Source organism: Elephas maximus, chromosome 15, assembly GCF_024166365.1.
Source record: "Elephas maximus indicus isolate mEleMax1 chromosome 15, mEleMax1 primary haplotype, whole genome shotgun sequence".
In the NCBI taxonomy this organism is placed as follows: Eukaryota; Metazoa; Chordata; class Mammalia; order Proboscidea; family Elephantidae; genus Elephas; species Elephas maximus.
In genome coordinates this window covers 100,310-125,408 of record NC_064833.1, presented here as the reverse complement: position 1 = coordinate 125,408, position 25,099 = coordinate 100,310, and the positions used below count along the sequence as shown (strand labels likewise).

Genomic DNA, 25,099 nt, shown 5'->3' with positions numbered 1-25,099 from the left:
ACCTTCCTGTCCGGTCGTCGGCCCCGCCCCGCCCCCGCCGGGCGTGTTTCTCCCTGAAGGCTCGGCCTCACGCCCTGGAACCACGGAGAGCGGAGTCCTCCGCGGCGCCCAGAGAGGCCACTCCGCACGCTGGACCTGTGTTGGTCGGGCGTCCCCAGGCACACTTCCGGGCGTGTCCGCAAACGCCGCCGTCGGTGGCCCGCGGGAGACTCACTGCTCCTCTCGCTGCAGGCCGAACCCTGTCCCACTGTCAAGCTCTTTCCCCTGTCGGACGCTTCACCTGGCTGATTTCTGCCTCATTTTAGTTCATGTCACCTTTTCAGTGTCCGTTTCCTTTATCACAACACTCAGAAATCATCTAGTTTGTTTAACGTGTGTTTATCATTGTTATTTCCGCCCACTAGAACGGTGAGGGCCCTGAGGTCAGAGGCCGCGGCTCTGTCGCTCACTGAGATGCCCCTGGTCCAGTATGGTCCTGGTAAGTGGTCGTCACTTTGTTAACAACGTTTAGGGAACAATCACTGCCTTGGCAGAAGAGTTAGCATGGCAGCCAGGTGGTACAGTAGGTGTATGTTTATAAGGAACTGCCAAACTCCTTCCCAGAGGTTTTTTAAAACATTTTACATTACCATCAGCAATGTGACAATTGCGTTGATCCACATCCTTTGAAACACATAGCATAGTCAGTCTTTTTAAAATTTTAGCCATTCCAATGGGTGTTCAGTGGTATTTCATTGTGGCTTTAATTTGCATTTCCCTAATGCTGAGTGAATGAAAGGAGCCCTGGTGGTACAGTGGTTAAAGCCTTGGGCTGCTAACCAAAATGTTGGCAGGAGGAACCCACCAGCCACTCCCTGGAAGAAAGATGTGGCAGTCTGCTCCTGTAAAGATTACAGCCTTGGAAAGGTGGTTTTTGTTGTTGTTAGGTGCCATTGAGTCTATTCTGACTTATAGTGACTCTGTGTACAACAGAATGAAACACTGCCTGTTACTGTGCCATCCTCACAGTCGTCATCATGTTTGAGCCCACTGTTGCAGCCACTGTGTCGATCAATCTCACTGGGCGTCTTCCTCTTTTTCAATGACCCTCTACCAAGCATGATGTTCTTCTCCAGGGACTGATCCCTCTTTGATAACATGTCCAAAGTATGTGAGTATCAGTCTCACCATCCTTGCTTCCAATTATTAACAGATCTTTGCAGCTGTTTCTTCTCATTTTGAGTCGTGCCATATCAGCAAATGAAGGTCCTGAAAGTTTGACTCCATCCACATCAATAAGGTCAACTCTACTTTCAGGATGCAGTTCTTCCCAGTTGTATTTTGAGGGCTCATCTCCCAGCACTGTATTGGACAAAGCTCTGCCGCTATTCATAAGGCTTTCACTGGCTAATTTTTTGCAGTAGACTGCTGGGCCGTTCTTCCTATGTTTAGTCTGGAAGCTCAGCTGAAACCTGTCCACCACAGGGACCCTACTGGTATTTGAATACTGGTGGCATAGCTTCCAGCATCACAGCAACACACAAGCCCCCACAGTACGATAAACTGACAGACAAGTCAATTTGATTATAGTTTTAGGACCCACTTGTGGTGCATGAACTGTGGGAGTTCCTGAAGATATCCCAGGACTCTACCAAGCACATGACGATCACAGGGGGTGCCCTCAACCCACATGGACCAGTTGTTCCCACTGGGAGCAAGAGTGTACGCATCGTCAGGCTCGTAAACCTAACTCTAAGCACTGTCGTGCGTTCAAAGAAAAGCACCTTGCCCCTTCACAGCAAGGTGTTCTATAGTGTCTTGTCAGTCATGAGCATAAGGAGCCAGGGTCAGGTTTTGTGTGTTTGCGTTCTGTGATTAGATATGACGGAAATATTCCGTTCCTTCCTGAGTCATTCTTTACTGGTTTTTCTCCTTTCCTAAACTCTTAAACTCCAAATTTTTCCTCACAATCTCTCTTTCATGTGGGAATATGGTGGCTGCATCATGAACCATGCCATCATTGATAGCTGTTATCCCTCTGGCCTACAATGATGACATCAAGCCAGGCATCACGTGGAGTCCCTTCCCTTTCCCAAATTACCCACCACTGGGGGAGAGTTCATGCTTAAGTTCAAGGTTTGTTTCAAGGCTACGAAGCACTTACCTTGTCCTTGGTCTTGCCACCTCCATCCAATACTCCACCTCTGCAGCACCCCCAAACACCTGCCCCCTGAAGATCCCCAGCTGTGTCCACTGGACTGTATCTGATTTTTATAACATACAAAATGCCAATTTTCTGGGAAATGATCTGGACACTTTTAAAGCTGGACTGTCCTGTGGTGGATGGGGGTGGGGGTGGGCAAGGTGATCCAGGCCATGCATAAATTTTTACATCACTAGCTTGGAATCAAGCTACCATATAAAGCCTTAAGGGTGAGCTGGGTGTTAATGGAGATTTCTTTCCCAAGCCTGAGAAAATAATAGAGAATGAAGTGGATATGAAGATGAACAAAGAGTTTGCAGTTGTTGCTGATAGTGCCTCCACTTCCTGTCCTCAGTGCCATCGAATGGATATGCCTGCAGTGCTCCAATAAATTCCCGTTCTAACTTATGCTGGTCTGGGTGGATATCTTTATTTGCCACCAAACAAACCTGAAGACACCTGGCTACTCTGCTTACATGTGTCTTCTTCCAGACGAACTATGGGATAATTTGGACTAGTCCCCAAACCTTTTCTATTAGGATTTCAACTGGGGCTGTATTTAACTCATAGGTCAGTTTAGGAAGAATTTTCATATTCACAATATTGAGTCTTCCTATGCATGAACAAGATATACTTCGTTATTCATGTCTCCCCCCACGTGTCTGTCAGTTTGTCGTACTGTGGGGGCTTATGTGTTGCTGTGATGGTGGAAGCTATGCCACCGGTATTCAAATACCAGCAGGGTCACCCATGGTTGACAGGTTCACCTATGGTGGACAGGTTTCAGCTGAGCTTCCAGACTAAGACAGACGAGGAAGAAGGACCTGGCGCTCTACTTCTGAAAAGAAGTAGCCAGTGAAAACCTTATGAATAGCAGCAGAACACTGTCTGATATAGTGTCAGAGGATGAGCCCCTCAGGTTGGAAGGCACTCAAAATACAACTCAGGAAGAGCTGCGTCCTCCAAGTAGAGTCGACCTTAATGATGTGTGGATGGAGTCAAGCTTTCAGGACCTTCATATGCTGATGTGGCATGACTCAAAATGAGAACACCTGCAAACATCCATTAATAATCAGAACATGAAATGTACAAAGTATGAGAGAACATGAAATGTACAAAGTATGAATGTAGGAAAATTGGAAATCATCAAAAATAATATAGAACACATAAAGATTGACATCCTAGGCATTAGTGAACTGAAATGGACTGGTATTAGTCATTTTGAATCACAATCATATGGCCTACTATGCCGAGAATGACAACTTGAAGAGGAATGCTGTTGCATTCATCTCAAAAAGAACATTTCAAGATCTATCCTGAACTACGATGCTGCAAGTGGTAGGATAATATCCATACACCTACCAGGAAGATCAATTAATACAAGTATTATTCACATTTACACACCAGCCATTGAGGCCAAAGATGAAGAAATGGAAGATTTTTACCAGCTTCTGCAGTCTGAAATTGATTGAACATGCAGACAGGATACACTGATAATTACTGGTGTTTGGAATGTGAAAGCTGGAAACAAAGAAGGATCGGTAGTTGGAAAATATGGCCTTGTTGATAGAAATGATGCCAGAGATCGCATGACTGAATTCTGCAAGACCAACGACTTCTTCTTCGTTGCAAATACCTTTTTTCACCAACATAAACAGCAACTATAGACGTGGACCTTACCAGGTGGAGTACAGGAATCAAATCGACTACATCTGTGGAAAGAGATGACAGAAAAGCTCAGTATCATCAGTCAGGATAAGGCCAGGGGCTGACTGCAGATCCGACCATCAATTGTTCATATGCAAGTTCAAGCTGAAACTGAAGAAAATTAGAACGAGTCGACAAGAGCCAACGTACAACTTTGAGTATATCCCACCTGAATTTAGAGACCATCTCAAGCACAGATTTGATGCGTTGAGCACTAATGATCAAAGACCAGGTGAGTTATGGAATGACATCAAGGATATCATACATGAAGAAAGCAAGAGGTCATTTAAAAGACAGGAGAGAAAGAAAAGACCTAAATAGATGTCAGAAGAGACTCTGAAACTTGCTCTTGAACATCAAGTAGCTAAAGCAAAAGGAAAAAAAGATAAAGTAAAAGAGCTGAAGAGAAGATTTCAAAGGACGACTCGAGAAGACAAAGTATTATGATGACATGTGCAAAGAGCTGGAGATAGAAAACCAAAAGGGAAGAACAAACTTGTTATTTCTCAAGCTGTAAAAATGGAAGAAAAAATTCAAGCCTCAAGTTGCAATACCAATTCTGTGGGGGAAAATATTAAGCGACAGAGGAACCATCAAAAGAAGATGGAAAGAATACACAGAGTCACTATACCAAAAAGAATTGGTTAGTGTTCAGCTATTTCAGGAGGTAACATATGGTCAGGAACCGATGGTACTGAAGGAAGAAGTCCAAGCTGCACTGAAGGCACTGGCAAAAAACAAAGCTCCAGGAATTGATGAAATACTAATTGAGATGTTTCAACAAACAGATGCAGCACTGGAAGTGCTCACTTGTCTATGCTGAGAACTTTGGAGGACAGCTACCTGGTCAATCAACTGGAAGAGATCCATATTTATGCCTATTCTCAAGAAAGGTGATCCCACTGAATGCGGAAATTATCAAACAATATCAATATCACACGAAAGCAAAATTTTGAATATCGTTCCAAAGCGGCTCCAGCAGTATATCTATAGGGGACTGCCAGAAGTTCAAGCCGGATTTAGAAGAGGATGTAGAACCAGGGATATCATTGCTGATGTCAGATGGATCCTGGCTGAAAGCACAGAATACCAGAAGGATGTTTATGTTTTGTTGACTGTGCTAAGGCATTCAACTGTGTGGATCATAACAAATTATGGATAACGTTGCAGAGAATGGGAATTCCGGAACACTTAATTGTGCTCATAAGGAATCTGTACATGGATCAAGAGGCAGTTGTTTGAACAGGATAAGGGGATACTGGATGGTTTAAAGTCAAGAAAGGTGTGTGTCAGGGTTGTATCCTTTTACCATACCTATTCAACCTGTATGCTGAGCAAAATAATCCAAGAAGATGGACTATAAGAAGAAGAATGAGGCATCAGGATTGGACGAAGACTCATTAACAACCTGCGTTATACAGATGATACAACCTTGCTTGCTCAAAGTGAAGAGAACTTGAAGCACTTACTGATGAAGATCAAACCACAGCCTTCAGTATGGATTACACCTCAGCATAAAGAAAACAACAATCCTCACAACGGGACCAACAAGCAACATCATGATAGACGGAGACGAGATTTCATTTTATGAAGAGGATTTCATTTTACTTGGATCCACCATCAATACCAATGGAAGCAGCAGTCAGGAAATCAAAAGACGCACTGCATTGGGCAAATCTGCTGCAAAGGACCTCTTTAAAGTGTTGAAAAAGAAAGATGCCACCTTGAAAACTAAGGTGTGCCTTACCCAAGCCATGGTGTTTTCAATCACCTCATATGCATGCGAAAGCTGGCCAGCAAATAAGAAAGATGGAAGAATTGATGCCTTTGAATTGTGGTGTTGGCGAAGGATATTGAATATACCATGGACTGCCAAAAGAACGAACAAATCTGTCTTGGAAGAAGTGCAGCCAGAATGCTCCTTAGGAGCAAGGATGGCGGGACTATGTCTCATACACTTTGGACATGTTATCAGGAAGGATCGGTCCCTGGAGACGGACATCATGCTTGGTAAAGTACAGGGTCAGCAAAAAAGAGGAAGACCCTCAATGACATGGATTGACACAGTGGCTGCAACAGTAAGCTCAAGCGTAGCAACAATTGTGAGGATGGTGCAGGACGGGGCAGTGTTTTGTTCTGTGGTACACAGGGTTGCTATAAGTTGGAACTGAGTCGATGGCACCTAATAACAACAACGTTCATGTCTCTCTTCTAACATCCCTCTGTAGAATTTTATAGTTTAAAAATAGAGGTTATTTACATATTAAAAAAATCAACAAGGACAAGGGGAAAACACTAACATGGAATATAACGGAATTAAAGCCTAATTGTGTTAAAATTGAATAACATAATCACTGTGAAAGCTGAAAAAAACAAACACAATCCAAAGACTCAACTAACTTTGTACACGATTTTTTGACTGTATGTCCTCAAATCAAAGAGGAAAAAAGCTTGTACACAAATCTTGAACTCTAGTTCATAGGTTGTTTTTACCTAATGGTTATGGATTAGGAGCCCTGGTAGCACTGTGGTTAAAGCACTCAGCTACTAACCAAGAGCAGTTTGAACCCACTAACTGCTCTGCAGGAGGAAAGTGTGGCAGTCTGCTTTTGTAAAGATTTACAGCCTTCGAAGCTCTATGAAGCTGTTCTATTCTGCCCTTTAGGGTCACTATGAGTTGGAATCGACTTGACAGCAGTGGGTTTGGTTTGGTTTTGGTTATGAGTTGGCAAATTCTGAAGCTACTTTTGTACTTTTGCTACAAAAAGAGCAGATCAGTAAATATACTAAGGATGATAGGAATCAAATTTCTGTCAAAAAGGAGTTACAAATACGAAAAGTGGAGAAGGGCAGAATGAGCCCTATAGTGATGGATTGGAATTGGCAGAATCAGTAAAAACTCATGTTTTTTTAATATATTGATAGGTGCAGAAGTTGATATGACACAGTGTGTATACATTAAAAAAAAAAAAAAAAACACAAAACCAAAAAGTTACCATCAATTCCAACTTATGGTGACCCCATGTGTATTACAGTAGAATTGTGCTCCCTAGGGTTTTCAATGGCTGGTTTTTTGGAAGTAGATCACCAAGCTTTTCTTCTGAGGTTCTTCTGGGTGGACTTGAACCACCAACCTTTCAGTTAGCAGCCAAGCACTTAACCATCTGACTACCATAACTACACATTTATTTCCTAGCTGTCTGCTTAGGGCCCAGAAGCAATGATAACCCCAGTAGCAGTGAGCACAGCTAACACCCACTTCTTGGTTTCTAAAAACCATTCTCCACTAAACGGGACTAGGACTCCTTGGTAAGTGGCTAATTCCAGGGCTGAGGCAGGGAAAGGACAGATTGAGTGTAGAGTATCTTGTGCTAGAAAAGTAAAGGAAGTGCTAGAAAAGTAAAGGAAGTGCTAGAAAAGTAAAGGAAGTGCTAAAAAGTGGGGATGTCAGAAAGACACGGCACTTCATAAATGCTCGCTGATGAACAGATCTGGGAGAAAACCAAGCCCGAAAGCTTGTGGGAAGGAAGAGGTGTGTGGAGAGGGAGAGCTTTTGTGGGGCTGTAGGCAGGGCCATGAGGTACAAACTGGAGGTTGGGAGTCACAGCTAACTAGGGAGGATGAGAAAGCATGACTTGGATTGCACACAGACAACCAAAGGCTGAGGAACTTGATGGTTATGAGCATGTGCCACCTTTAGGAGAGGGTGACAGCAATCAGAGGAACCTAAAACTCTGAACTTGATTTTATGTAACTAGGGTTTCTATTATAGCCATTGACAAAGGACTTACTACTCACAACTAATTACCAAACAAGAAACCTACTGTGGTTGTCTCAAGTCAACTGTCAGTTTACATTTTTGGTAAGGTTTGATTACAATAATAAATTCTATTCATGAATACTCAACCTTCATAATTTTCCCCCTTCCCAAGAAATGCAGCAAGGTGCTTACAAATTATTTAAAAAAGGAAGGGAAAAAAAAGCAGAGGTGACTAGAGGTGCAGAACAGTGGGTAGTGGGTTTGAGAAGGAGGGTCCTGGGCTTGGTAGGTGGCTGGACATTGGAGTGGAAGGGCAGTGAGGAGGGATTCTGGGCTTTATGTCCGGAAAGTAAGAGGCCAAGACAATGGCCAGAGAGGAGCTGGAGAGGAAGCCACACTGAAATTCACTCCCATCAACCCAACAGGCTACTCCCTTGTGTGAATCAGTTGGTGCTTGATCAGCTTTGACCGCTGGCTGAAGGCTTTCCCACAGGTGGCACAGCTGTAGGGCTTCACTCCAGTGTGAATCCTCTGGTGCTGGATGAGGACTGAGCGCTGACTGAAGGATTTCCCACACTCACCGCATTTGTAGGGTCTCTCACCAGTGTGGATGATCTGATGCTGGATAAGGTGTGAGCTCTGGCTGAAGCCCTTACCACATTCCATGCATGTGTAGGGCTTCTCTCCAGTGTGAACTTTCTGGTGATGAATGAGATTTGAGCTTCGGTTGAAGGCTTTGCCACACTGATTACATTCGTGGGGCTTTAATCCATTATGAATTCTCTGATGCTGAATAAGGGTTGAGCTCTGGCTGAAGGTTTTTCCACACTCAGTACATTCATACGGTTTCTCCCCAGTGTGAACTCTCTGGTGAAGAATAAGGTTGGAGCTGCGGCCAAAGGTCTTCCCGCACTCACGGCACTCATAGGGCTTGTCACCTGTGTGTACGCCCTGATGCTGAATCAGGGCAGAGCTGTGGCTGAAGGCCTTCCCACAGACACCACATTCATATGGCTTCTCCCCCGTATGTATGATCTGGTGCTTTCTGAGCACTGAGCTATAACTAAAGGCTTTTCCACACACATTACACACATGAGGCTTTTCTCCAGTGTGAATTCTCCGATGCTGAATAAGGCTTGAGCTCTGACTAAATGCTTTTCCACAGTCACTGCATTTATAGGGTTTCTCTCCGGTGTGAACCCTATGATGCTTAATGAGGTTGGACACCCGACTAAATGGTTTACCGCAGTCATTGCACTCATAGGGTTTTTCTCCAGTGTGAACTCTCTGATGCTTCCTCAGATGTGCGCTCTGGCTAAATGCTTTTCCACACTCGTTACACTCAAAAGGCTTCTCACCCGTGTGAATCCTGTGGTGTTTAATGAGGTTTGAGCTCCGCCTGAAGGCCTTCCCACACTCACTGCACACATACGGTTTCTCTCCAGAATGAATTCTTTGATGTTGGATGAGGTTTGAGCTCCGCCTAAAAGCCTTCCCACATTCACTGCACTCGTAGGGTTTCTCACTTATGTGAGACCTTTGATGCTTTTTAAGGCTTGAGTTCTGGCTGAAGGCTTTTCCACATTCATTGCATACATAAGGCTTCTCTCCACTGTGGCTGATCTGATGTCTGACAAAGCTGGAGTGCACACTGAAGGCTTTCCCACACACACTGCACTGGTAGGGCTTCTCACTCAAGTGAGCTCTCTGGTGGTTTTTAAGAACTGAGTTCTGGCTGAAGGCTCTTGCACATTCACTACATACAAAGGACTTCTCTCCATTGTGGATCACCTGATGCTGAGTAAGACCAGAGCTTCCTCTGAAGGTTTTTCCGCATTCACTACATATGAACGGGCTGTCGGGTGTGTGACCCACCTCATGGCTAGTAAGGTCCATGCTATAGTGGAAGCTCTGGCCACACATGCCGTACAGACATGACCCCTCTTCTGTAGACATTCCCTGACATGCTGTCGGGTTTGGGCTCAGACTGAAGTGCCTCCCCAAAACATTACAGTCCAGCACTTTCACTTCTGTCGAAGTCTCCTTAAAGAGCACTGTCATAGGTGTGCAGTCCCCTTCCTGGCATAGGGACTGCACCAGTCTCTCATCTTCAGGAACTCTCCATTCTCTTTCCAGTATGTCATCACAGAGTTCTCTGAGCTCAGGTGCCTGGGAAGCATCACTGACATAGCTTTCTGCTATTTCTGCATCTGATTCCAAATCCTCAGAAACTTCTTCTATCTGAAGGAGCTCCTTGTTCTCAGTCCCAGTGTCACAATCTGAAAGAATAAATGTAAAGTCACTTGGGAGGAAAACCACAGAAAACGAGTCTGCAGAGCTATCTCAGCCTTTTGCCTTCTGTGGAGGAAGCAAGGGGAGCAGGAACCCACGAAGGGAGGAGGTCCCTGGATATTGTGAGGGGGCAATGGAGCTGGAGAGCTGCCAAGTGATGCAGGCTGTCAATGGACCCTGACCCACCCTCCCAGGGTTCCCCACCTCAGAACATGCACCTGCAGTTTCACTTCTGACTCAGGCCAAAACCTTGTGAGCCCCTCAACCCCTCTTCTTCTCACACCCACAGCTGAGTCATCAGCAAGTCCTGTCAGCTCTGCCAAATCCAGGCCTCCCTCAGCCCACCTCTCCCACCAGTACAAGGACACACGACAAGCCTTTTACACTGTCATACATTCTACCCTGCTTTTTCCTTTTCCATGTGGCAAGCTGTAAGCTCCTCAGGCTGCCTTTGTTCTCTCAGCAGCAACTGATGGAGTTCTAGTCTCAGCCATACAGCTGCCAGTGTGAAATGGCTGGCCCCCTGCTGGCAGGTGCAGGGTAGCAAAGCCAGGGGCAGAGTCCCATGGAAGCACCATCCAACCTCCATGCAGCGGGCACTTGCGTGAACCTCCAGCTTCTGTTTGACCGAAGAGCCTTCAGAGACTGTGGCTATGTCCTGGGAAATGGGCCTTTTACCATGTAAACCTGCAATTTTCAGTGGGGTCTTGCCCTCGTAACAATCTTTACACTGCTGTGTCTATCTTTCTGAAGACAGTGGTGTGTATAAGGTGCCTCATGAAGTCAGAAGGGGGCTTTGGCATCTCTCTTCTCTCCACCAGAAGGAATGACAAAACCCTCACTGCCATGGATCCCTTACTCAAACAAAGAACTTCAGAGTCTCTGTCTCATTCAAACTGAGACACTCCAGGCTACACTGCCGTCTTCCTGTGCCTGCATGTTCAGTAATTTGCCCAGTCTCCCTACTTTCCCTCCTGCTCCTGGACAGCCTAGTCACATCAGGCCACAGTGCTGTCACTGCACTCAGAGCACTTCCAAGTCCTCCCAGGGCCAGTGTACCCAGGCCCCTCCTAACTCCTCTTGCCATCTCCACTCTTGCTGCTTCCTCTCCTGGAATGCTCTCTCCAGTAATCCTCACATTCCCTCCTTCCCTTCTGCCAGGTCTCTGCTCAAATGCCCCTCATTGGAGAAGCCTCCTCTGACCACCCACATAAACGTCTGCCTCCCCCACATCTCTCTCCTCGCCCCTCTTCCTTGCTGTTTCCTACACAGCACTGATTACTCCCTGACGGGAGCAGGGACTCTGCATCCCAAATCTGGAAAGCCTCCTTGTCTAGCAGTCTCAGTAATGCTGACGGCATGAAAAAAGGACACGGTTATGGGCGAGATCATATCCCCCCAAAATGTGTTGAAATCCTAACCCCTATACCTACATAAATGCAATCCTGTTTGGACATAGGGTTTCCTCTATTAATAAGATCATGTCAGACTTGGGTGGGTTTTAAATCTAATCACTTTTGAATTATAAAGAGCAGACCCAACCAGGGCTTCTAACTAGTTCTTCCTAGCTCAGTCATGGCTGAGAAAGCATCACTGAACAGACCTAAACTTTTAAAATTTGGGAAAGCTGGAATGATAACTACAATAGGAAAAATTATAGGTTGAAACTCTGCTAGAAACTTAATCTCCCTCTTGGAAAACAAGGGTAGCGTACGCATTGCACAGTAACCAAATCTCTTGCCCTTGGATTCTGAGTAGAGTTGGAAACAGTGCTGTCCCTCTCGAAGATGGTGGCTGACCACCCTGCTTTGAATGTTTGTTGTTCCCCACAGTCCTGCCAATAATCCAATCTCCTGCATCAGGCTCCTAAAAGGGCTCAGAATACCTCTTCCGAGTCTCCCATTCCAGGGCTTCAACGTGTGCTGAATCACTCAAATTGTAAAACTTCAGGTCTGTTCCTATTTCGCTTCATTGGCCATGACAGAACTGGTTCGAAGCCCTGGACCAGACACAGAGAGATGCACACATGGTGGGCTGACAGATGCCTTGGGAGGATCACCAAGAAATCAAGGCATGCCCAGGGCTACTAACATAGTTGAGACCCTGATTTGAACTTTTAGATTCTAGGACTATGAGAAAATAAATTTTTGTTCTTTAAAAATCACTGCTTGAACTGGACAGTGGGTAGGAGAGAGATGCTGATGAAGAGTGAGCTAATTATATCAGGTGGACACTTGAGACGGTTTTGGCATCTCCTGTCTGGAGGGGGGATGGGAGGATAGAGAGAGTTGGAAGCTGGCAAAATTGTCACGAAAGGAGAGACTGGAAGGGCTGACTCATTAGGGGGAGAGCAAGTGGGAGTACGGGGAGTAAGATGTATATAAACTTGTATGTGACAGACTGACTTGATTTGTAAACGTTCACTTGAAGCTCAATAAAAGTTAATAAAAAAAAAAAATCACTGCTTGTATTTCTTTTACAGTAGCACTAGGTAACCCTCTCCACTCCACCTCCCCACTCCTTGGGTCCAGTAGCCCCTCCACCACACCCCTCAATTCAGGGTGACATCACTCTCCCTCTTTAAGACTCCCTAAGTTACCAAACACAATGACATTCTCTCCATTTCCCTGCCTTCAGTCTAGATGCTTCTTTCTTGGCAGAACCACCTGGGGTGTCTAAATGCAGACCTGACCTGGCCACATGTGTCCCTTATAGGGCCAGCCCCTCTGCCCACCACACCCTCCACCTTGTCCTTGATGATGATGACACTTTATGCCCTAGACACCCTGACATCTGTGGCATAGAAACACTGCACTCTCTGGATCCTCTGGCTGTCCCCTTCACAGGTACTAGAGACAGACGTGGGTACCTCTCCTTCCCTTCCTGTACTCACACAGCCCAGGGAGCCCACAGCCATACTCTGACCGTGCGTGACCCAGGCATGGGGCAGGGAAGGATGAAGGCTATGATGATTACACAGACAGAAGTTCACAAAGCTTTTCTGTAAGGAGCCAGAGAGAACCTATTTTAGAATTTGCAGTTCTACGGTATGAGTAATGTTTTCTTCTTAGCAATCCCTTAAAAACCGCAAGCTGATCATAGCTTGTGCAATAAAGGATATAAAAAACAGGCCACTATACCCGGCTACAACCGATGACTGCCCTGACAGGGAACACAACAGAGAACCCCTGAGAGAGCAGGAGAGCAGTGGGATGCAGACCTCCAATTCTCGTAAAAAGACCAGCCTTAATGGTCTGACTGAGACCAGAAGGACCCCAAAGGTCATGGTCCCCAGACCTTCTGTTAGCCCAAGACAGAAGCCATTCCCAAAGCTAACTCTTCAGACCGGGATTGGTCTGGACTATAGGATAGAAAATGATATTGGTGAGAAGTGAGCTTCTTGGATCACGTAGACACATGAGACTATGTGGGCAGCTCCTGTCTGGAGGGGAGATGAGAGGGCAGAGGGGGTCAGAAGCTGGCTGAATGGACACAAAAATAGAGAGTGGAGGGAAGGAGTATGCTGTCTCATTAGAGGGAGAGCAACTAGGAATATATAGCAAGGTGTATATAAGTTTTTGTATGAAAGACTGACTTGATTTGTAAACTTTCACTTATAGCACAATAAAAATTAAAAAAAAAAAAAAAAAGCCACTAGACGGATTCTCCTGAGGGTGGGCAAACGACCCTGGATTTAGACATGACATCTCCAGTATGGATCAGGAGGTGCTGACAGGGAGGCATAGACAGCACTGGGTGGACTCAAGATGGATACACAGAATGGGCCGGCAGAAGGGGAGGGCCGAGCAGGAGGAAGCGGTGGGGCTAGCCAAGGGTGCACCACTGCACCACTTCCGGCCTGAGCCGACAAACAAAAATGCAGAGGGAGAATGGTGGAAGATCACAAGTTTACTTTTTGGATTTGTCAAATACAATGCTACTTTTCTCTGCACATAAACGCCCTGGGGAAAAAAACATAAAAGCCCTTCCTTAAAAAAGAAATATAAAATTAGAATTTTTTTTCACTTTAAGAAAAATCTTTAAAAAGCCATTAAAATCTGGGTTTAAAGGCTAAGAAAAAGGGTTAAAAGCAAATATACTTGCTTCCACTGTACTTGCTGCTCCCATTGACCCTGGCACCCTCTGAGCCCTTCTAGAACAAAATAAGCCTGTTAAGTTTTCTCCTGATAGAAAACATTCACTAAAGCCCCTTACCCCATGTGTCTGACAGTTTCTCTTACTGTGGGGGCTTGCATGTTGATGTGATGCTGGAAGTTATGCCACCGGTATTCAAATACCAGCAGGGTCACCATGGTGGACAGGTTTCAGCTGACCAGGAAGACGGACCTGGCAGTCTATTTCTGAAAAGAATTAGTCAGTGAAAACCTTATGAATAGCTGCAGAACACTGTCTGTTACAGTGCCAGAAGATGAGCCCCCAGGTTGGATAGCACTCAAAATACGACTGGGGAAGAGCTGCCTCCTCAAAGCAGAGCTGACCTTAAAGACGTGGATGGGCTTGAGCTTTCGAGATCTTCATTTGCTGATGTGGCATGATTCAAAATGAGAAGAAACAGCTGCAAACATCCATTAATGATCAGAACGTGGAAAGTATGAAATATGAATTCTGGAAAATTGGAAATCATCAAAAATGAAATGGAACGCATAAAGATCGACATCCTAGGCATTACTGGGCTGAAATGGACTGGTATTGGCCATTTTGAATTGGACAATCATATGGTCTACTACACCAGGAACAAGAAATTGAAGAGGAATGGCATCGCATTCATCGTCTAAAAGAACATTTCAAGATCTACCCTGAAATACAGTGCTGTCAGTGATAGGATAATATCCATACGCCTACAAGGAAGGACAGTTAATACAACTATTATCCAAATTTACATACCAACCAGTAAGGCCAAAGATGAAGAAATTGAAGGTTTTTACCAACTTCTGCAGTCTGAAATTGATCAAACACGCTATCAGGACGCAATGATAATTACTGGCAACTGGAATGTGTTAGAAACAAAGAAGGCTCCGTAGTTGGAAAATATGGCCTTGGTGATAGAAATGATGCTGGAGATCGCCTGAATAGAATTTTGCAAGACCAACAACATCTTCACTGCAGAGACCTTTTTTTAACAACATAAACAGCAACTATACACGTGGACCTCACCAGATGGAATACACAGGAATCAAATCGACTGATCAGTGGAAAGAGACGACAGAAAAGCTCAATATCATCTGCTGGAACAAGGCCAGAGGCCGACTGCAGAACAGACTATCAATTGCTCATATGCAAGTTCAAGCTGAAGCCAAAGAAAGTTAGAACAAGTCCACAAGAGCCAAAATATGACCTTGAGTATATCCCACCTCAATTTAGAGACCATCTCAAAAATAGATTTGATGCATTGAACACTAAAGACTGAAGACCAGATGAGCTGTGGAATGACATCAAGGACATCATACACGAAGCAAGAGGTCATTAAAAAGACAGGAAAGAAGAATAGACCAAAAGGGATGTCAGAAGAGACTCTGAAACTTGCTCTTGAACATTGAGTAGCTAAAGCAAACGGAAGAAATGATGAAGTAAAAGAGCTGAACAGAAGATTTCAAAGGGTGGCTCGAGAAGACAAAGTATTATGATGACAAGTACAAAGACCTGCAGTTAGAAAACCAAAAGGGAAGAAAACGCTTGGTATTTCTCAAGCTGAAAGAACTGAAGAAAAAAGTCAAGCCCTGAGTTGCAATTTTGAAGGATTCTATGGGCAAAATACCAAACAACACAAGAAGCATCAAAAGATGGAAGGAATACACAGAGTCACTGTATCAAAAAGAACTGGTCAATATTTAGTAATTTCAGGAGGTAGCATACGATCAAGAACTGATGGTACTTAAAGAAGTTGTCCAAGCTGCACTGAAGACACTGGCGAATAACAAGGCTCCAGGAATTGATGGAATACCAATTGAGGTGCTTCAACAAACAGATGCTGTGCTAGAAGTGCTCACTTGTCTATGCCAAGAAACTTGGAAGACAGCTACCTGGTCAACTGACTGGGAGAGATCCATATTTATGCCTATTCCCAAGAAAGGCGATCCAACCAAATGGGGAAATTATCAAACAACATCATTAATATCACACACAAGTAAAATTTTTCTGGAGATCATTCAAAAGCAGTTGCAGCAGTACATCGACAGGAACTGTCAGAAATTCAGGCCACATTCAGGGTGTGGAATGAGAGATACCACTACTGATGTCAGATGGATGCTGGCTGAAAGCAGAGAGCACCAGAAGGATGTTTACCTGTGTTTTATTGACTATGCAAGGGCATTCGACTATGTGGATCGTAACAAGCTATGGATAACACTGCAAAGAATGAGAATTCCAAAACACTTAATTGTGCTCACGAGGAACCTATACATAGAACAAGGGGCAGTTGTTCAAACAGAACAAGTGGATACTGTGTGGTTTAAACTCAGGGAGGGTGTGCGTCTGGGTTGTATCCTTTCACCATACGTATTCAATCTGTACGCTGAGCAAATAATCCAAGAAGCTGGACTACACGGAGAACATGGCATCACGATTGGAGGAAGACTCCTTAATAACCAGCGTTATACAGATGACACAACCTTGCTTGCTCAAAGTGAAGAGGACTTGAAGCACTTGCTGATGATGATGAAAGACCACAGCCTTCAGTATGGATTACACCTCAACATAAAGAAAACAACAATCCTCACAACTGGACCAATAAGCAACATCATGATGAACAGAGAAAAAACTGAAGGTGTCAAGGATTTCATTTTACTTGGATCCATAATCAATACCCATGGAAACAGTAGTCAAGAAATTAAAGGACTCATTGCACTGGGCAAATCTGCAGCAAAAGGTCTCTTTAAAGTGTTAAAAAGCAAAGATGCCAGCTTGAAGACTAAGGTGTGCCTGACTCAAACCATGGTGTTTTCAACTGCCTTATATGCATGTGAAAGCTGGACAATAAGTAAGACAGACCAAAGAAAAATTGACACCTTTGAATTACGGTGCTGGTGAAGAATACTCAGTATACCATGGACTGCCAAAAGAAAGAACATATCTGTCTTGGAAGAAGCGCAGCCAGAATGCTCCTTAAAAGCAAGGACGGCGAGACTTCATCTCACATACTTTGGTCAGGAGGATCAGTCCCTGGAGAAGGACATCATACTTGGTAAAGCAGAGGATCAGCAAAAAAGAGGAAGACCCTCAATGAGATGGACTGACACAGTGTTTGCAACAATGGGCATGACGATTGTGAGGATGGCACAGGACCAGGCAGTGTTTCGTTCTGTTGTATATACGTTAGCTTTGAGTCGGAACTGGCTCGATGACACCTAATAACAACAACAAAGCTCCTTATGATTAGTGGCTTCCAGGTTTGTGAAATACAATGTAGATAATGACCCCAGTCATGAAACTATGCTTACATGAATGTTACTCATGGGTCTGATGCCGGTGATGCAACAGTGACCTCACCTGGCACCTCACCAAGTCTGTCTACCATATACCCTCCAAGAAGCACTTTTTGCTCAGATAGGGTTTCCCTTGCATCAAAGGCAGGGGACCCCCACTGGCCTGGCTGACAGGCTGTAGGGCAAAGCAAAGCACCATGGCAGCTATCACGTTGGCCCCCTCATGTGCCAGGTGAAAAAACCAGTGTCTTACTCAGGGCACCAGGGCCCAGGCCAAGAAGACTTCCTGCCTGTTCTCTAACCTCAGACCCCTGGGTCCATGAGGCACCTACTCCCAAAGACAACACAGATGCCTGTGGGGTGAGTGCAGGGTGATGAAACACTGTCTCCTCAGAACAAGGGGCCAGTGCAGGACTCACTCCAGGTACCTGAATGGTGATGAGAAGCAGGGACAGCTCCTGGCTCAGCTTCACTGCAGCAGAGGGCACTGAGGAGTGCAGATCCAGGATGGGTCATGGCAGGAGTGCAGGATGGGGCCGAAGGGGTCCCAGGGGATGGTCCTGGAGCCACTGGCTCCATCTCCACCTCCTCTGGGCGAGCTCTAGGACTGGGCATGGCTGGGACCTGGAGACCAGTGGGGAAACATGTGAGCTGTGCAGAAGGCCCATCTACCCATACCGTCCTCCCATTGAGCACGGGTCTCTTCTTCCATCCCTGTAACCTGAAGAGGGTTCTGACCCCGGGCCTAAGTAGAGGGACCACCAGACACTAGGGCGAGAGACTAACCCTGGGGTGAGGAGGAGTGGCCACCTCAGAGCCTGCGCCCACCTCTCACACTGCTTGTTCCTGATGCTTAACAGGCCCTGAAGGTAAACATGCCAGGCCCCTCTACAAGGCAGGAAGCAGTACCTGAGGGGCCGTCCCACACTGCAGACACTTGCACAGTCACCACTCACAGCCACCATGGTGCCACACTGCCAACCCCAGCAGTCAAGTCTGCATCATGCCCTCACAGGTGTCCCCACCCCCAGGCCTTCCTCTCACAGCACCAGCTGCCCCCTCCCAGTCCAGGAGGACTTCTCCTCATCTCTGTCTTCATGTTGGTGCCCAGGGCTCCCTTCTGCTGCTGCATGGACTTCCTGGGTGATCTCTCCTGGTCCTGAGGCATCAATACCCCTTATCCTGTGAGGACTCTCAAACTCAATTCTCCAGCCCTAACCATTCCCCTTGACAGGAGATGGGACACTTCCACCTGGACACATGGTGGCCCCTAACATGGACTGAGTTACTGACCTCCACCTCCCACTGCCTGTCTGAATAAATGCACTAGTACCTGCCCAAGGGCAATGCTGGGAGTAGGCTTGACCCCCCCCCTCCCGTTGGCTCCTGACCTATATCACCCCACTGGCAGGTACCTGACACCCCCATTCCTACCATGCCCCCAGCACAGCCCAAGTCATCTAGGTGACCACAACAGCTGCCTCCCTGGGATCCCTGCTGCCTCTGCCCCACAGTCATCCCTCAGCTGCAGTGACAGGTGGTATCCAGCAGACCCTACAGACCTCCAAAGCCCCCCTACCTCTCTCTGTACATTATTCACTCCTTTGTCCTTTCAGCAGGCTGAGCTCTTTCGTGCCTCAGGCCTCCTCCAAGCTCTGCTCAGACACCCTTTCCTGGTCTCCAGTTCTTTGTATCATCGGAGAAGACAGCGTGAGAGCAGGATCCCACCCATCTTTCTTATCCCCATAGCCCAGGGAGGTGCTCAGTGTTTGGTGCATGAGATAAGGAGTCTGGAGCCATCATGGGAGGGCTCCAGGGGACAAGAGACAGGCCTGATGGGCTAAGGTCACAGAGCTACAACAGAAGCTGGTGAGACTTCCAGGTCCCGGAGAGTTCAGAGGCCAGGGCCTGTTGTAGACGCTGCCTGACAGCCTAAGGACTGGACTCGTCCTCTTGGACACACACTTTTCTAGTGTCTACTATGTGCCAGGGTCTGTTGGGGGTCAGGGAACACAACAGTGACCAGTATCCTCAAGGGCCCCAGTGGGGGCTGTTTCCAGGGGTAGCGGGGAGGCCAATGTGGGTGGAGAAAGGAAGAAGCAGGTAAAGCACAAGTGGCTCTGCATCATGTCCTGCAGGCCTGAAGCGAAGGTGCAGCCTACACCCTATGAGATGGAGACAGAGGCTAGAGGTGCTGGTGATACATGGAGGGCAGCCTTGGAATTGGCTCCCACCACCTCGTCCTCTACTAGGGTGCACTCTGTCCTGATGCAGCATCCTTCGCTGAGGGGCTCCCCACACCTTCCATGACTTTTCTGGCAGTGGTGAGGCTCACAGACAGGAGCAGGGTCTCTTGTTCCTTTCTGCCTCACCTGGAGGAAGACATGTGGTTCGCTTTGGATGGAGACAGAGTTGAGATGGCAGTGTAACTTGCTGAGAGTGAGGGTGTGGTCCTGGGATCTGGATGGGGCTGAGAAGTAGCTTCTCTGTAGAAAGGTGGCAGAAGGATGGTGAAGGGAGTCAAGGTGATGGCAGGTGTCACCCACGGGACCCAGGCTGCTCACAGAATGGAGCGGGGCTGAATGGGGCTGCTGGACTGAGATCAGGAAAAGCCAGACAGTGGTGATCTCAGGAGGGCAGGTGTGGGGATACAGGTGGTGGGTGAGGCTGTGAGGCTGGAGTCCCTGTGCAGTAAGAGGGACCAGGCCAGAGCGGGGTGCTTTGGCTAAGCCTGGAGGAATTCCTGAGTGTGGGCAGGGCTCAGACATGATGTGCCTGTCCACACGGCGGCAGAGACTTAGGAGACTAGAGAGCTGACCCTGAGAACATGAGACCATCAGTGACTGCGTTCACTCACTCTGACAGTACAGGCATTCCATTCCATGGGGGACACCTTTCTCACTCTTCTCCACCCCAGGGGAGACTCGATCATTGCAATATTCACTCAACTTTATTTTAAAATATTTCAAATTACCATCATTGTTACTGAATGGGGCACTGGGCACAGTCACACAGCTCAATATTCAAAAAAAATAATAAAAAAAGATTTACAGTGAAAATCTGCTATCCCTTCTTCAGCTACTTGGTTCTCCTTCCCAGTTTCTAGTGTTCCATTCCAGAATGCAGGCTTACACAAGCAAAGATGTATATGTTTTCTTTGCCATTTTAGCATAAATTGTAGCAAACTACCCTCGTTTTACACCTTTCCTTACCTCATTATATGTAGGACGGATCTTGCTGACCAAAACACAGACTGTGTCTGTGGTAGGCAGAGTGCCCCTCGCCATGTCCACATCTTAACCCCTAGAACCTTGACTATATTAGATACACAGTAAAAGGAACTCTGCAAAAGGAATTAAAGCTACGGACCTGAATTATCCAGGTGGACCCCATCTAATCACAGCAGCCCTTAAAGGCAGAAGTGATGTGACAAAAAAGATCCGGTAGAGAAAAACTCAGAAAGATTCCAAGCCTGAGAAGGCTTCTACGCTCCTTGCTGGCTCTGAGATGTACTAGGGCCGTGCTGGAGAGCAGCCTTGAGTCGTTGCTATGGGTGTCCCCGACTGACAGCCAGCAAGAAAACAGAGACCTCAGTCCTACAACGGCAAGGAGATGGCTTCAGCTAACAATCTGAATGAGCCTGGAAGCTGATTTTCCTTGCTAAGGGCTCAGCCTGCCGATGACCAACTGAAAGGACCATCAGCCACCCGCCCACCGCAGGCATCCACAGGAGGGGCCCTACTCCTACGGGGGAGAACAGGTCCTTCTCCACCCAGAGGGAGAATCCACCACCGACGGGGCCTCCCAGGCAGGGCACTTGGGGCTGCGCGCACTCCCGTTTCTCACCCGGCTCTGTGCAGTTCTGGCGTTCGCAGCAAGCTGCTGGACCCCTTCTTCCACCCCAATCCCCCTCGCGCCTGGGCGCACCATTCAGTGGTACACCTGCCCCGTCGCGCTCCAGCGCTCCTGCGGCGGCCTAGCCAGGCGGTCGATATCACCGGCTTCCGGGGCAGGGCCCCGGCTGCGCAGCGCCGACCCGCTCGGCCTCCCGCCACACAGCCCCCTGGGTACCCCGCCCGGGAACGCCGCCCTCCGAGGCCACGACCCCCTCCCGCGCCAGCAGCGCCCGCCCCGCCTCACCCCGCCCCGCCCCGCCCCCTGCGGCTCCCACAACCCCCCGCGCGGCTCCGCCCCCACCCGAATCTGCGCCGGGCCACCGGAGACCGCACAGCGACCCGCCACGCACCGCGGGGACATTGAGGCCACGCAAACTCTCCGTCGGAAACGTAGAGGCTACGCTCGCGCGAACTCACCTCCTTTGGGGGCTGCTGGAGGCAAGGCCGCGGCGTCGCGACGCCAGAATGTCTCAGCCGCAAGGGCGCATTGAGCCCCGGAAGTCCCGCCCCGACCTCTGGTTCACGGCCCGGCGCAGCCGCTCTAGGCGTGAGAGGCCGGCGCGACTTTGTGGTTCGGCCGGTCCTGGTGCGGCTGCCACGACCCGGGCCCGAAAGCCGGTCGGTGCACCAAACAAGGTGGCAGCGAAATAAGAAAAGATAATTTATTAAAAATGCGGGGAGAACTAGATAAAAATACTGCACAAGTGGAAGACTTTAAAACCCAGATCCCCAGAACCGGAACGGGTGTAGTTGACAAAAACGTAAGGACACATACGGCAGAACTGAAGTCATTCAGTCAATAAGTAATTGGACAGACATACGGAAAAACTCATATTCCATACATAGGATATAAGCATTTTGGGAAATGCCCAATGGAACTTTTGCAAAAATTGATCATACACTTGGACTTTAATTTCTCAGATTAAAGTATAAAAATTTAGGAATGCATAATAAAAGGTTGACAAAGAAGCTTAACTATTGGAATTTAATAAACACATTCTAGATAACTTTTGAATAAAAAATGACATTAAGGTCAACCGATTTTTGACAAGGGTGCTAAGTCACTCAATGGGGAGAGATGAGTCTCTTCAATAAGTATTGATGGGAAAATTGATCCATGCCTCACACCATACACAGAAAGAAATTACAAATGGATTAAGGACCTAATTTTGCTAAGTAAAACCATAAAATTCTAAGGCAAAAAAGTAGGGGCAACACCGTCAGGCCACGCTTATCACAACGGATTATCTAATAACAGAAGCACAAACAGGAAAAGACTAAATAAATGGGGCCTTATAAAAATTAAAAACTTTTGTTCATTAAAAGACTTTACCAAAAAAGTGAAAAGACAAGCCACTGACTAGAAGAATATTTTTGGAAACCATATATCTGACAAGAGCCTAGTAACCAAAATATACATAAAGCTTTGACAACTTAACAAAAAGACAAATATAATCATAAAATGGACAAAGAACTTGAATAGACGTTTCACCAAACACATGAAAAGATGCTCAGCGTCATTAGCCATCAGAGAGATGCAAATCAAAACCATGATGAGATACGATTTCACTCTTGCTAGGAAATGGTGACAAAAAGACAAATATAAAATGGGCAAAGAACTTGAATAGACGTTTCACCAAACACATGAAAAGATGCTCAGCGTCATTAGCCATCAGAGAGATGCAAATCAAAACCATGATGAGATACCATTTCACTCTTGCTAGGATGGCTAAGATTAAAAAAACCAGAAAACAACAAATGTTGGCAGGATGTGGGGAAATTAGAACACTTACCCACTGTTGGTGAGAATGCAAAATGGTACAGCAGTGTGGAAAACAGCATGGCAGTTCCTCAAAAAATGAAAAATAGAACTACCATATGACCCAGCAATTCCACTCCTAGGTATATACCCGAAAGACTTCAAAGCAGAGACTCCAACAGAGACCTGTACACCAGAGTTCATGGCAGCACTATTCACAATATCTAAAAGGTGGAAAAAAACCTAAATGCCCATCAACAGATGAATGGATAAACAAAATGTGGTACATACAAACAATGGACTACTACTCAGCCAGTAGAAGAAATGAAGCCTTGATACATACTACAATATGGATGGAGCTGGAAGACATTATGCTGAGTGAAATAAGTCAGCCACAAAGGAACACATATTGTATGTCTTCACTTATATAAAAAGACAAGAAAAGACAAATGGATAGAGAACAAAATTTATTAGTGGTTATCTGGGGCTGAAGATCATTCAAAAGCGGCTCCTGCAGTATATCACCAGGAAACTGCCAGAAATTCAGGCCGGATTCAGAAGAGGGCATGGAACCAGGGATATCCTTCCTGATGTCAGATGGATCCTGGCTGAAAGCAGAGAATATCAGAAAGATGTTTCCCTGTGTTTTACTGACTATGCAAAGGCATTCGACTGTGTGGATCATAACAAATTATGGATAACACTGCAAAGAATGGGAATTCTGGAACACTTAATTATGCTCCTGAGGAACCTGTGCATAGATCAAGAGGCAGTTGTTCAGACAGAACAAGGAGATACTGTGTGGTTTAAAGTCAGGAAAGGTGTGCATCAGGGTTGTATCCTTTCACTGTTTTTTTTTTATTCAATCTGTTGGAAGAACTGGTAGCTTAGTTGTTAAGAGTTACGGCTGCTAACAAAACAGTTGGCAGTTCAAATCCACCAGGTGCTCCTTGGGAACTCTATGGGGGCAGCTCTACTCTGTCCTATAGGGTCGCTATGAGTCAGAATGGACTCAACAGCAATGGGTTAAGTTTAACGGTTATTCAATCTGTATGCTGAGCAAATAATCTGAGAAGCTGGACTATATGAAGAACGAGGCATCAGAATTGGAGGAAGACTCATTAAAAACCTGCATTATGCAGATGACACAACCTTGCTTGCTGAAAGTGAAGAGGAGTTGAAGCGCTTAGTGATGAAGATCAAAGACCATAGCCTTCAGTATGGATTACACCTCAACATAAAGAAAACAAAAATCCTCACAACTGGACCAATAAGCAACATCATAATAAATGGGGAAAAGATTGACGTTGTCAAGGATTTCATTCTACTTGGATCCACAATCAACACCCATGGAAGTAGCAGTCAAGAAATCAAAAGATGCATTGCAATGGGCAAATCTGCTGCAAAAGACTTCTCGTAAGTGTTGAAAAGCAAAGATGACACCTTGAAGACTAGGGTGCGCCCGACCCAAGCCATGGTATTTTCAGTAGCATCATATGCATGTAAGGCTGGACAATGAATAAGAAAGACTGAAGAAGAATTGATGCCTTCGAGTTGTGGAATTGGCAAAGAATATTGAATATACCATAGACTGCCAAAAGAACAAATAAATCTGTCTTGGAAGAAATACACCTAGAATGCTCCTTGAGAAGCAAGGATGGTGAGACTATGTCTCACATACTTTGGACATGTTATCAGGAGGGATCGGTCCCTGGAGAAGGACATCATTCTTGCTAAAGTGGAGGGTCAGCAAAAAAAAAGAGAAAGACCCTGGATGAGATGGATTGATACAGTGGCAACAACAGTGCACTCAAGCATAACAGTTATTGTGAGGATGGTGAAGACCAGGCAGTGTTTTGTTCTGTTGTACGTAGGGTCACTATGAGTTGAAACTGACACAACAGTGCCTAACAACATCAATAATAAAAAAAGACATTAGCCAGAAAATAAACTATAAAGGAATAAAAAATAAAACACTCATTCTCAAACCTATGAGACCTGGTGTAAACTGTGATACAGCCTTAATACTATTTTTGTTATTAAAGAAGACAGAAGTATTTT

At 46.1% G+C, this 25,099-nt stretch overlaps 1 protein-coding gene across 4 annotated transcripts; it reads right to left on the bottom strand.

The window, feature by feature from the left end:
- Positions 1 to 260: 260 nt before the first annotated feature.
- On the bottom strand, positions 261 to 21,780 carry ZNF16 (zinc finger protein 16). Of its 4 annotated transcripts, none has more exons than XM_049854380.1 (3): positions 21,697 to 21,780; positions 17,812 to 18,007; positions 261 to 9,928 (listed from the first exon to the last, which is right to left on the bottom strand). In XM_049854380.1, exons 2-3 carry the CDS (start codon positions 17,996 to 17,998, stop codon positions 8,076 to 8,078), a joined length of 2,040 nt encoding a protein of 679 aa, XP_049710337.1. In that variant the 5' UTR covers positions 17,999 to 18,007; positions 21,697 to 21,780; the 3' UTR covers positions 261 to 8,075. The 4 variants fall into 4 exon arrangements, with proteins under 4 accessions (XP_049710337.1, XP_049710334.1, XP_049710336.1 ...); XM_049854377.1 differs by lacking the exon at positions 21,697 to 21,780 and adding an exon at positions 21,230 to 21,475; XM_049854379.1 differs by lacking the exon at positions 21,697 to 21,780 and adding an exon at positions 20,753 to 21,219.
- Between the last annotated feature and the right edge of the window lie 3,319 nt (positions 21,781 to 25,099).